General features: G+C 33.7%; 1 protein-coding gene across 2 annotated transcripts in view; it reads left to right on the plus strand.

Moving 5' to 3' along the window:
• The window catches only part of SMC6 (Structural maintenance of chromosomes 6), an 89,190-nt gene that overhangs the window by 48,076 nt on the left and 27,302 nt on the right, over positions 1–13,812 (plus strand). For both annotated transcript variants that reach the window (XM_089232003.1, XM_089232004.1), the window contains exons 18-19: positions 418–628; positions 9,230–9,400. In XM_089232003.1, the coding sequence (XP_089088129.1) occupies positions 418–628; positions 9,230–9,400 (382 nt within the window). The remainder of the gene's footprint in view (positions 1–417; positions 629–9,229; positions 9,401–13,812) is intronic.

A 13,812-nucleotide genomic window follows, 5' to 3' on the forward strand; every position in this document is an offset into this window, starting at 1 on the left:
TTGTAAAGGATGATGAAATATTTTGACATTTGAATATGGAGCCTTAGCAATAATACCTGGGCATATAAATGTGAAAGTCATATAAAGAATGTTCTTCTGCATATGCTTGCAAGCAATATACCAGCCAAATCTTATATATGACACACTGAATTATTAATTTGGGAACTAAAACACTCAACACCAGTAAAACTAAGAGTTCTTTATATTTAATTTAGTTTCTTTTGAGGATTTAACTGTAATACACTGATTAAGTATGAGTAAGAAATTGTTTCTATTCGAAACTGGAGGTTCTATCGTCTGTACGAGTCTTGCAGTTAAATAGCTGGGTATAATCCTTGTGAAAGACTTATACATACACTTGTTGCTAGCACAAAAAATTAAAAAGTTCTGGTGCATTAAATTTTACATTTATTTCAGATCAAAAATGGTTGAAGTGAATGCTCTTAAGACAATGAAAATTGAGAAAAATGATGAAATGTCCTCCATTCAGAATTTTATGAGAGAACTAGGCAAAGATCTTGGTAGATTTCAACTGATGATACGGGAGAAGAACCAACTGATACTCATCAATGAGCAAAAAATCAAGAGCTTGGAAATCACTGAGAATCCAACTGATGTGTCAACTCAGGTGATATATCTTCTTCCCCAACCATTTCATAAATAGCTGTGATGATTTGACTCAAAATTGTACCATGTGACTCAAAAACATGTTATTTTTATTATCTTAAACAAGAAATAATTGGTAAGTAAAAATGTGTACATGCAATTATGGAAGCTTTTCCTATTCCTAAAGCTAGTCCAGCTTCAAGCAACTAGCTAGTGGCTTTGGTTTGACAAAAAATGAAAATTTACGAAATTGCAATGAAAGACAGTTTGCATTTTGATAAGACTTTGTAACATTTTTAGTCATCAATTTAATGTTTTCCATCATCTGTCAAGTTCTGTGCTCCCCCCCCCCCCCCCCAACAACCACGGCATTCTTTTATTATAGCCATACTTGTTTTACCCAGGAATTGTGTTTCGCAAGGAGGGCAATTTGAATCGGTTAGAACTATCTATATATATATAGATGTATGTATAGATGCCTCCGCTATTATTTTAAGAGATACTATGCACTAATTTGTTGAAAATTCTTGGCAATCCCCTTGGTTTCTTTTTCACAAAAACTCGCACCAACAGAGTGTTGTAGTGCTTATGATAGGGAAATCCTTGCTGCCTATGCTTCAGTTTGATATTTTCAATACATGCTTGAAGGTCGGTCATTCATAATTCTGAAAGCATTCATGACCAGATGGATATCCAGGGTTGGTGTGCCCTCTAGCATAACCACCTATCAAGGTGCACAGTTTGAAAGTTGTCTCTTCCAAGCGCTTGCCCATTTTCTTGGCATCAAGCAGATTCGCACTACAGCATATCATCTTTAGTCAAATGGGATGGTAGAGACGTATCACTGACAACTAAAGTCTGCAATGCTATGCCATTCCTCGTCGTTTTGGACACAGTGCTTGCCATTTGTCCTCTTAAGCTTTCGAGCTGCTATAAAAGAGGATATCGGACACAGTTCAGCCGAGATGCTGTATGGAATAACTTTGAAGCTGCCTGGTGAGTTCTTTGATTCTTCACAAGTCACCTGCAGATCTGGAGCTGCTTTCACAGAGAGTTTGAGGGAGTTCATGATAAACTCCATCCTGTTCCTGTGGCCCAGGCCGTCATTTAGGGGGGGGGGAGATATATATATATACGTACCTTTAGTACATGCTCTGTGCCCCCCTGGGAAAAAGTTGAAATGATGGCCCTGCTGTGACCCATCATGGTTCCTATGCACAAAGATATCGCTACCTGTAGTTATGTCTTCTTGAGGCGTGACTCTGTTTGACCACTGCTGCAGCGTTCTTATGATGGCCCCATATGCTGTCCTAAAACGCAGTCCAAAATTTTTCACTATCCTCATTGGTAGTTGGAAGTCTACAGTATTGCTGGGCTGGTTGAAGTCTGCATGTTTGGAGCACTTGTCCGAAGGTCCAAAAAAATCCAAATCAAGTGTTTGACATGACCAACCGGAATGACTCTACGTTCTGACTAAATGGTGACATTCAAAGTCTAGGAATACAGTTCCTCGTCCATTAGTGGAGGTATCCTGTGGCATATGCAAATGGCCGTGCTGTGATGAGCACATTTGACACTGCAGTACACCTGCATATAAACCACAATCAACCTGGAATCGCTGCTGCTCTTTACCTCATTCTGCCTCTAGTCACCACATCTGTGCTGGTCGTGCTGATGATCTAAATTCTTAATTTTATGTAATTAACTATGACCTATTTAATCATTTAATCATTGAATGTTTAATTGTAAATAGTTTAATAAATAATTGTTAACCCTTCAAGTTCGTACTTTCAATATGGAGTGATACGCTACACCACTAGAAGGTAATAAAGTGGGCCTTGGTTAATTTGAATTTTAGATAATTTGAACTTTTATGAACTCTGAGTTTTCTATCTGATTTAATGTTGAAGTTTCTTGTTTAATTTGAATTTTTTTATATGTATATTTTGGCTAATTGGAAGGGGGGGGGGGGAAGGGAAATCATTATTTTAGTATGAACAATGTAGATAGTAGGTGAAAATCCACACAGTGTGAGATGTGTGTGGATTTATAAAAATGTATTTCATAACGACACGTCATCCTTTACAACATGACACATGCTACTCTTACCAATATTCCAGTACGACAATGACAATAAATATAGCTGAAAAAATGTTAGCCTTTCCAGAGCATTTTTATGTTCAGTCCGATAGCTGAAGACGTTCTTGTGAAAAGAAGATTGGGGGGGGGGGACACATCCCTCCCAAAATATTTATGCCCTGAATATTTCTATTCATTTGCTATTTGCAAGGTCCATTTTTTGGATTGAACCATGCCTTGAAGTAGGGAATGCCACATAAACAAAACTTTTCTAGTAATTGGACAGCTTGTGTATTAGTGTTGACATCATGTCTTCTGTTGTCCCCCTCTAATCTGTAAGATTTTTTTTCCCCTCTCCACTGCCTTCAACACCTATCTAGCATTTATGCCCAGGAATAGAAAGCATACACACACAGTCGTTCTTTTCATAGAATTTGGTGGGGGGGGGGGGGGGGAGAGACTGCCTTGATAATCAACTTGATTTTTTTTTAAATTTTTCTCATTGTGCTAATTATATTTTTTCAACTCGTCTCAAGTGTGTTCGTTCGGAAATAGTTGATTGGAGGTTACTTGTAATGCTAAGTCTGAGACAGAATCCTTTGGTTTCAACAAAATATGGCAGTAGTTCGGAAGGCAACAAAACAAGAGTTTTAAAGAGTTTTATGGATGGTAAAGTCAGAGCTATAACCTGAATACCATTAAGCATATATTGAGTTTGATAGACGAGTCTGAGCCAGAAACTATGACAATTTGATGTTTTTTCCATCCCATTCTTTTTTCAAAGGTGCAAGAAAAGAATGGGGAAAAATGCCCATTGACCATGGGAAAAACTCATTGAGTCCATACCAAAACATGGAAAATAGTTTTATAATCTAAACTGCTTCCAACAAAGTTTTGACTTATTCTACTTTGTTATAGTGCCCAATGCATGACTGATTTGATTATTTACAGGTGTTTACTTTCTGTTTGTGCTAGAAGACTTTTGAGACTTTTTTGCAAAAATAAATTAATTTGTTTCTGAATTAAAAAGTTTAGACGTACAATTTTTCTTTCAAAATAGTTTGTAATATGAAATTCTGTTTGTTTCATACAAGATAGATTTCATTAAAATTTTAAATACAAATTTTGCAGAGATTTGTTCTCAACAATGTTTTGAGCACAGTAGTGCTTAAAACATTTTTGAGCACTACTGTATATAAAATTAGTTTCCTTTGTATATATTCTCAATAAAAATAAACAATTTTAGACTAATCTCTACCAATTTTGCATGCGCACCAAACAAGACCCATTACTTTAGAGGTTCATTAGAGCTAGTGGACTGTCTGGAATGGTAAAAAAAGTCTAGAAACAATTGTTTGTTGGTCTTATTAATGACTTTTAGAATGTTTACTTTGGTCACTGTGGTTCCCAAACAATACATTTCCGACATTTTTATCCCTTTACAATGGTTTGTCATCACTTCTTCAATGCTCCTGGTATATGGAGCATTGCTGAGGCAGTGCCAGGTGCCATTACTAGTTAGTTATAACAGTAAAATAAATTTTTTTATCGTTACATGCGAACTGCCATGAGATAACAAACTAAAATGCTGGGAATTGAAAGATATGCATTATCGAAGAAATTTATATGAATAAAATGAGAGAAATGTGGGTATTTGGAAGTGCTCACAAAGTGAGCAGCATTTCATTGAGTTTGTTCATTGTTATTGATAGGAGAGGAAATTTGTATGGGGTTAGTTTTTTTACTTGGAATAATCAAGAGAGAGAAGCTATCACAGATTAAAGAAACTAGTGTTTAATATTCAAATTAATGCTAAGTTTTGGTAAAAAAATGAAGTGGATAAAATAAATGCACTTTGAGTTTAGAATCGGCTCATAAAAAACTTCTTTGAGTAAACATTAACTTTTCATTTTATAATGATTAATGTGTTTTTAATTTATTCTAAAAAATGTAACAAGCATTTGTGGAAAAATTATGGTTTCAGTAATATTTAGATATATCATATCAGATTTTAAAATCTGAATCATTTATCAAATTTTATTATTGGTAAATATATATGGCAAACATTTTTTCTTTTCTTTTTAAAAAAATATGTATTAATTTACATTTAAGGCAAGTGGAGAACCACACGTGATTTGTAAAATTCAGGTTCTGAGAACTGCTGCTTCAGGAATTTTTCTTTTGAATCTTTCTTTTTTAAGTATAAATGTGCTTGGTGCAATAACTTGCTTATACAGGGTGGGCAAAAAGTTTGTAGAAACTTTAAAAATTCATAAAAACTGGAAAAATAACTGAAATAAAAAAATGGTTTACAGGGTTAGCATCGCTAGGTCACAAGAATTTTTTTAAGACAGGGGAAAAAAAACCACAGCCAATAAGTGCCGCTGATGTACACAAGTCAAAGAAAAGATACGCAAATAACGAATAGAATACCTCTAAATCGTTCATTACAGCAGTATGTGTTCCACATGACCACCACTACAGGGGATAACACATTGCATTGGTGAGTCACAAACCCAACAACAGCAGAGTGCAGCAGGTCCACATACACGGTTTACAGCTGTGAACTGGTTGTGGATTAGGAATGCAAGTTCGTATAACCGTCTCATTTGTGTATTTCCACCAAAGTCGTTTGTGCCGGTGCCACCTATTGGCTGTTTTTTTAGTTATTTTTTCACATCTTAAAAGAATTCCCATGACCTAGCGATGCTAACCCTGCAAACCATTTTTTATTTTGATTATATTTCCGGTTTTTATTCATTTTTAAATTTTCTACTGACTTTTTGACCACCCTGTACAATATTATAAGGAGCTTTCATACAGAGAAGTTTGTAATTGTGTTGGTGCTCGTTGTGTCCTTTGCATTTTAACTGTTTCGGAAATCTCAAATTGATCTAATATTGATACTTTGGTGCCAAGTTCTTATTTTCTTGTTTAATCGGTCATTTGAATATAAATATGATATTTTCTAAGGGTGAATAGGAATCAAGAAGGTTATATTCTCCCCCCCCCCCCCCGTTTTTCCTGTGTTAGAGCAAGTAGAATCAATGAATATACATTAACCTTGTACCTACTTACATTAGTTTTATCAACTGTAGTATGAAACTGAAGAAAGGGGTAAAGGTCCTAAGTCAGCACTAGCTGCTTCAATAAACCTAAAAGATGAGTGTTGAAAAATAGAGGAACATCAAAACTTCATAAAGTGTTGGAAACCATTCCAGAAGAAAAGGTTGGTGAATAGGTTTGTGTCAACCTCACAAATAAAAAGGCGGTAAAGATAAAGATGTTTGTGGGCAACTAACCAAAGTTCAAGAAAGCAAAATTTGGGAGAAGAATCGACACTACATCTACCTTTCACTGGCCCAACATTCAAGAAGACAAGTATGATTAGACGCGATGAAGTTCTGCCATTTCCTTCACCTCTCAAGTTTGATAGTCTGGGAAAATCCACATTTTCCTTCTCATTTGCCTCATATAATGTTGGTTGATATTTATGGGGGATATTACTACATTGTGAGTTTTCTACATATCTGATATGTGCTCAATGTTAATTAACAACTTCGATAATCAAAGTTGTTAATTAACATTGTGAGCGCAGATCTGTCCAGTCAAAATTTGGGTCTGTTTTCTGGACCCTTCACAAAATTCCGGATCTGAAAAACAAACCCTTCACAAAATAAAAAATAATGAAACCATAAATTTGACATTTCATTTCTTTTGTGATAGCTCAACTAGATTATTTCACTTCCTACAAAACTATTGTTATTTTTCACAAAAATAAGGAAAATTTTGACAAATACAGGACCCTACAAAAAAGCCTGGGACAGGTGAAGATGAATTTGATGATGGATTTTGAATGATAGATTTTTCCCTCTTTGTTAACACTTTCATTTATGAATCATCGTTTTATGAATGATTTTAAAGCACAGTCAGCTTTGTGTTCTACTTGTCCCCTCAAGGAGCCAAGCTAACTAACGACCCAGTAAAAAAATATAATTCTTGAAACGGGTCACTGCAGAAAATAAATTTAAAACATTAGCTCTAAAAAAACAGGCATGATTCAAGATTGAAAAAAATTGCTATCGGAATTTCAAGAAGTTTCATTGACTTCTTCAACGTAGATACTAGGTTGAATTTGCACTATGCAAAAAAGTGGTTCCACTTATCTCAATATACATTATATGAAAGAAAACTTTTATTAAAAATCCCAAGATAAATTTTCAGTCATGGAGATAATTTTATTTTCAATTACAAGTCAAGAACCCCAGTTTTATTTGTAATGATTTTTAAGAGAAGAATATTCAGTTGGTGAATGTTCAAAATTAACTGAATATTCTGTTATTAGTTTCATAATTTTGCTATGCAATTCAGAAATGCTGTTGAGCTTGCTAAAGATTTTATTGCTGTAGGTTTGGAAAAAGCTTGTTTTATTTTATCACAAATTTGTATAAAATATTATAACTGCATAGAAGGATAATGAGAATGTAATTATAGTAAAACCTTGTTGAGTCTTCGCTTACATTATTGAGAAATTATGATGACTTAAGCAAAGTGACATCAGTTTCGATGTGCAATGTTGTGAAAATCATATAGTTTTAAAGTAATATAAAAATTTTTTAAATATGAATTAAAATTACAATATTAACAAAATTTATAGATTACAAAAGGAAAAAAAACAAAACTTTTACTTTTTGAGCTTTTAGTATTTTACTCACATGGTCAAATACACTGGTATACTTCATGATACAAATACAGTGAAACTTATTGTTTAATAGAACCTATATTAAGTGGAAATCTGTCTTCAATGGAAAAAAAATTATGGTCCTGTGATTTCAATGCTAAACACATTAAAAAACCTGATTTAAACAGAACCTGTCTAATGCGAAAAGGAAAATTGTACCCTTTAATGGGAAATTTCATACAAACACTGAGTGTTTGGTGACCAATAGATCATACACAATGTTAAAATGCTCCACCAAAATTTTTCATGCAATATAAGCTTGCAAATGTGAGTTCTACATCATCCACCCTTAGATTAGCAAAAATCTGTTTATGTACTTGATGTTGTGGTTTTGATAAGCTTTGTAGTAAAGCTTGCTAAAATTGCTTTCTGAAATAGTAGAAAAATTTTTCGAAGAAGCAGGCTGTTCCATGGAAGAAATCAATGTAAGGGTGGAATTTCCAAATGATATGCAGGACTTGCAAAATTGTATGCAAGCTGTGTGCATTCCGTGATTGCAAGGTTGAACAGGGCCAGAACTAATTAGAGAGAGGCAAAAGGGGGCACCTGCCCTGATGGCAAAATTTAGGGGGGGGGGGGGTGGCAACAAATTTTAGTGGGAACAAAAGCATTATAAAATCATTGAATTTTACAGTGGTAGCTGCAGCAAAATCATGTTCTCTCTCTCTCCCTCACAAAATTCTTAGTTATGGCCCTGATGCTGTGGATTACATAAACATAGACGATTATGTACAAACTGAATCTGACATGACAGATATTAACACCCTAATTAAAAATTTTTGAGGAAGTTGAAAATGTTGTAAATGTCTCTATTTTAGAACAAAAACAGTGAGTTGGAATTTTATACAGATGCTGTCGAAACCTAAATACAGTATTTAGTAATTATAGACTAATTAATTCGTTTTTATTTTATTTCAATCACACACGAGGTTGTTACATAATTTTACACATTATATCAATTGAACTTTTATTAAGCAGAAACCTGTGTTTAACCGGAAAAAATCTTGGTTCCTTGTGATTCCATTGAAGATGGGTTTTACTGCACAAGGTAAATTCTAACATGGTGCCCAATTTGGACTTGATGGGTTCCTAGGCAAGGCAAAGCAGACACTAGAAGGCTTCAACTTGGGAAAAATGTCTGATTTTTCAATAAATATATTTTGTCTAAATTTGAAGCCTTAAATTAGTACGGGCCCATCCAGAAATCGGATCCAGCTCTCGAACAGTGCCTAAAGTTTTTATAACTTTTTTTTCTACGAATAAACTTCCTCAGCATAACCTTTGTTACTAGAGCTGTTTCATTTTGGTACATAAGGTTTTTATGGTTACATTTGAACACATGGCAATATGCTGTTATCAAGCTCTTTCTCTAAAGGGAGCGATAGAAATCATCTGTTCCTCTCTCTCTCTAACTTTTCAATAGTGATGAGTTAACCGAAATTAGCGACAAGTAAATGAGCATTTCTTGATGAGCATACTATGAAAGCAGATGGAACCAACGAAAAATTATGACTTAACTGGAGTGACAACTTATTAGGGCTGTTAGTTAACAAGATTTTACTATATATATGATTTTAATTATTGATGCATTTCTTTTCCTCTCATTTGCGTGTGTTTTAATAGCCAATCGGCATTTACTTTTTTACATTTCCCCCTCTTAAATTGAAACTGGTGTCATGTTCATCTACAGGAAAATTTCTTTCTCTGTAGAATAGATCTATCTTTGTCAGTGAGAAAATGTTCATGCTCATACGTGCACAAAAAACATTACTTTTCAAGATAAATTTATGTTTTCAATTTCAGGTAGAGGATTTGAATAAGTTTGAAATTCTGCGTAGGAAAATTTCAGAAGAGAAAGATGCCTTAAGTGTTCAGCACCAAGAGTGTCGTCAAAAGAAAATGGATTATGAGGCAACGAAAAAGGAAACTGATATATATTTCAAAGTGAAGAAGGAAGAATCCGACAAATTAATGGTTGGATTTTATTATTTGCTCACTGAATGAACAGAGATGTATACCACAACTGACAGTATTAATTTATTCCTGAAAGTTACTGGCATTATGAAAAACTTATCTCTGAGTGAATTCCCCCCCCCCCCCATGTAAATAATGAGGATATCTCAATAATTTTCTTTTTTTTGTCGAAAAATATTATTATAAAAATTACAAATACAAATACAACGCCACAACAGGCAAAATGCCCAACGAGGTGGCTGAGAAAAAGATGCCCATAAAAATATGGATGTCACATATTTCCAAAACAAAAATATATATAGCAACCCAATTAAAAATGCAATTAACAAAAATTAGAATCAATATATACACAAATAGAACGGCACAGTAGAGTGTATTTTCTACTCAAAGTACATAGTTATGCTTCTGAGCAAAGCAGTCTAAGAAGATGGGGATTTTGAGCTAAAATAAGTTTTTGAGTGTTTTTTAAAATTACATGCTCAGACCTGCCAACTTTCAGGATTTAGCCAGCGATGCTGGATTTTGCAACGTTTTGCAGGGCTTCCAGATTATGAATTCATATTGCCAGGTTTCAATTATTGTCATCAACATGAAAAAAAAGACAAAAAGGAACATTGAGTTTGCGGTTTTCTGCTGCTACTGTTTCTTTTCTTTAGGAATCTATCTTCACCCCACTCTATTCACATGAAGAAGCTGTGGCGACACATTGCATCACCTGAACTGCCTTTGAATGGTGGTCAAAGCTGCCCAAATCTATGAATGGAAACAAACATGGCAGCCTGTTCATGTGGAAGTGTTTTTTTAAATACATGTTTGATTGTAAGACAACTGGTAGATAATTCAATACATATCAATATACAATAATATTTCATAGCGAAAATTGCATAATATCAGGATCTACCGGAAAATACAGAACATCGCCATTGCAGACAAAATTCCTAATTTATTGCTAAAAATTGCTAATGAGAGGGAATTGGGACAGGGCCGTCTTAAGAGCGTAGAGTGTCACGGGCCCCAATTGGCCAATTGATTTTTCTGAGGTCCTACCTGGAAAATTTCATGGGCATGGCCATCAAAATCATGGGCCCACCCAGGCTGGGATGCTGGTACATATTTGATTGAATGTACTTGTTTTCCCAATTTAGCGATTGATATGGTTAATTTAAAAAAACTGATAGAACTGTCATGTTTTAAAAAAAAAGCATAACCCATTTTTTTTCAACAGCAATTATTATTATTATTTAATTTATTCATTTATTATTTTTTTGTGTCTGTCTTTATTATTTTACTATTACTATTAAGCAAATTTACTATTACTATAAAGCATAATTACTACTTTACTATTTAAGCAAAGGGAAATTTAAAAAAAAATGGAATTTTAAGTTCCTTCAGCTGATTTTATCATTTGATATCGTTATGAACATAATTAAAAACACCAGCCTATATTGTCTCCTAAACAGAATCAAGCAATGCATTGAAACATAATTAGAATTAAATATGCTTGCCTGAAAACTGAGTTTTTTGGACCCTGAAGGAGGGGGGGGGGAGTTTACCATCTCTTGTTAATGTGTGTCTAAGAAATGAAAATTGTCATGAAGGCATGCACTAACAAATATGAAAATATGACATGCATGCTCAACACTAAGGTAATTACAGGGTGATCAGCGAATAAGCCCTTATTTCAAAATTAAATATATCTACAACAAAGATCAATAGAGTTATGCGGTAAATGGTACATTTATTAGCAAAATTGTAAGAAATTTAGTTTTTTTAAAATTTATATAAAAAAAAAACAAAACTGGAGATTTTGGGGTTTCGAAAATCCTCATTTGTGTGAAGAGAAACCACTGCATTTGCCTAAAGTTACTGCATGGGCTGCGGTATGCCCCAGAGGCATTATCAGCCCCTTCTTCGTGCGAGAAACGATTACTACTGAACGTTACGTTACAATTTTGGAACAATTTGTCAGCACACACGGCGCATACCGCAGCCCATGCAGTAACTTTAGGCGAATGCAGTGGTTTCTCTTCACACAAATGAGGATTTTTGGAACCCCAAAATCTCCAGTTTTGTTTTTGTTTTTTTAAATTTTAAAAAATTAAAAAATGAAATTTTCAAAATTTCTGTACAACATTCTTACAGTTTTGCTAATAAACGTACCATTTACCGTATAATTCTATTGATCTTTGTTGTAGAGATATTTAATTTTGAAATAAGGGCTTATTCACTGATCACCCTGTATATGCATGATGTGGTGCTATTGATAGCTTTGACATGTAGGGATGGGATGAATGGTGGCCGAATACTGAATATTCAACAGCCGAATACCAATTTTCTTAAAATTCATCACAATTATAAATAAAATTGCCGGTTTTTAATTGAAAATAAAATGATTAATAGTTTCAATTGATATTGAATTTTAATTAGGCAATTTATTATTTAAATAATTATTTAAAAACTGGTAATTGAATGATTTTTATTGTCATGATACTGACAATCAAGTTTAACTATGATATATTGCATTTTAATATTACAGTGATTCCTCAGCTAATGAAGATCATTTGTTAGCCAAAAAGTGATTACCCATAGGTTTCTATGGAAAATCATTTGATTCGTTGCAGGTTCTGCCCAAAATTTAAAGATAAGTTTTTTAAAATACTAAGGAGTGCTATGAAAAAGACAAAAACTGATTGAAGGCTAAAATGAACAGCTTCAAAATTGTATAAATGAAAATATACAGGAAGATGAGAGATGCTGAAGATCTTTTTTATTTCATATTATGTGCACAACCAACATCAGCTTTAGTCTACTCTAAAGCTCGTGTTGACACAACCCAATAAAGTTCATAAGTGTCCCCATCCATCTGCGATTTTGTCAGCTCATTTCCGTATCTGATACATGCAGATGGAAAGGATAATCTCCCAGACTGTTCAGCTTATTGCTAAGAGTCTTGCACTTAAAGAATGCATGCTCGGAAAACATATGTTACCCTTTTTTTCAATGTATTTTCTATTTTGACTGAATCCTTTATTTTATATGAAATGGTTTGAAGAATTTCAGAAACAGAAGTATAGGTACATCTGAAAAAATTCTGTATTCCATGGTGAGCATGATTTAATGCCCTAGTGACAGTAATTCTGATGATGATTGGTGCAAAAATTCAGCTCATGAGACGGATATTTTATGTTAGTGCATGCATTCATATCATTGAAAATGTTTGTTAGTTGAATCTGTATTCATTAGCCAAAGCAGAAAAAGCACGAAAAAATCTTTGTTAGCTGGAAAATTCTTGAGCCGAGGTACCACTGTATTTACAGAACCATTTTGTTTTCAACACTTATTACAATTTTACATATGATTAAAAGAAAATTTCAACCATTGTTTACCCTCAAGGTATTAATGCATCATTTAATACGCATTTTTCCACTCTCAATGTTCTTTACTTCCTTTCAGTAGCTCAATACATTTCTTGTCTAGATATATCCTTCAGTTAGTGAATTTATGTAATTCATGTTCACACTTCCACTATATTGCAGTAGGATTCTATTTTCAGTTTCATGTTTTACTTATCCCAGAAATTCACTGACATAACCTCTTGCACAGAAAGGAATAGGTATGCACCACACAATAAAATATAATCAGCAAATTGTGTTAATTTATGTGAAAAATTCCAATTAATAGGATTTTTTAAAATTAGTTTGCTGTGCTTAGATTTGCATATATTCAGTCAAACTGACTATTCTGCAAAAGGGCAGAACACTGAATAACATTCAAATATTTGTCCCATCTCTAATGTTATACATTGATAGCTTTCCATTTCAACTTGAGCTCATCCATTGTGAAAAAAGCTGTCTTCATTAGAACTGTAGGATAAAATAAGAGAGAGGTGGGAGATGACTTTTGAGAATTTTTTTCTTCTAATGATTTGAGAAAGTAGTGTATAGTTAAAAATAGTGATGTAGTATACTGATAAAGGAATTAAATGATCTGCAAAATTTTTATGGTTCCTGTTTCATTCTACATTTTGTCTTCCAAAATCTTTGACATTTGATACTGTTCCTGAACATGTTACTTTTTTTTGTCAATTTTCACAAGTTTAGCTGGTTCCATGATAATAATCAAGTTAGGATTTTCTTATGTGTGTAAATTTTTGTGATGGTCAAATGTGTAGCATAGTGACATGAATGTATGAGGTTAGAATTCTGAAGATCGTAACCCTCCAACCGGCATAGCATAAATCACTAAACCCCTCTTTTAAAATGTCTTATTGGTTTTTTCTTATGAAGTAGGGATAAGAAAATCTGTTCCATTGAGAAATCTGCTTTACAAAATGTCTGGGCTTGTCATTGCTAAAATGAAAGGCTTTTAAGTAAGGTGGGACGTTTCGTCAATGCCAGTTATAGGGTTAAACT

Source organism: Pholcus phalangioides, unplaced genomic scaffold (assembly GCF_987345545.1).
Source record: "Pholcus phalangioides strain wild (caught in Gottingen) unplaced genomic scaffold, Ppha-v1.0 ptg000001l_1, whole genome shotgun sequence".
Taxonomy (NCBI): Eukaryota; Metazoa; Arthropoda; class Arachnida; order Araneae; family Pholcidae; genus Pholcus; species Pholcus phalangioides.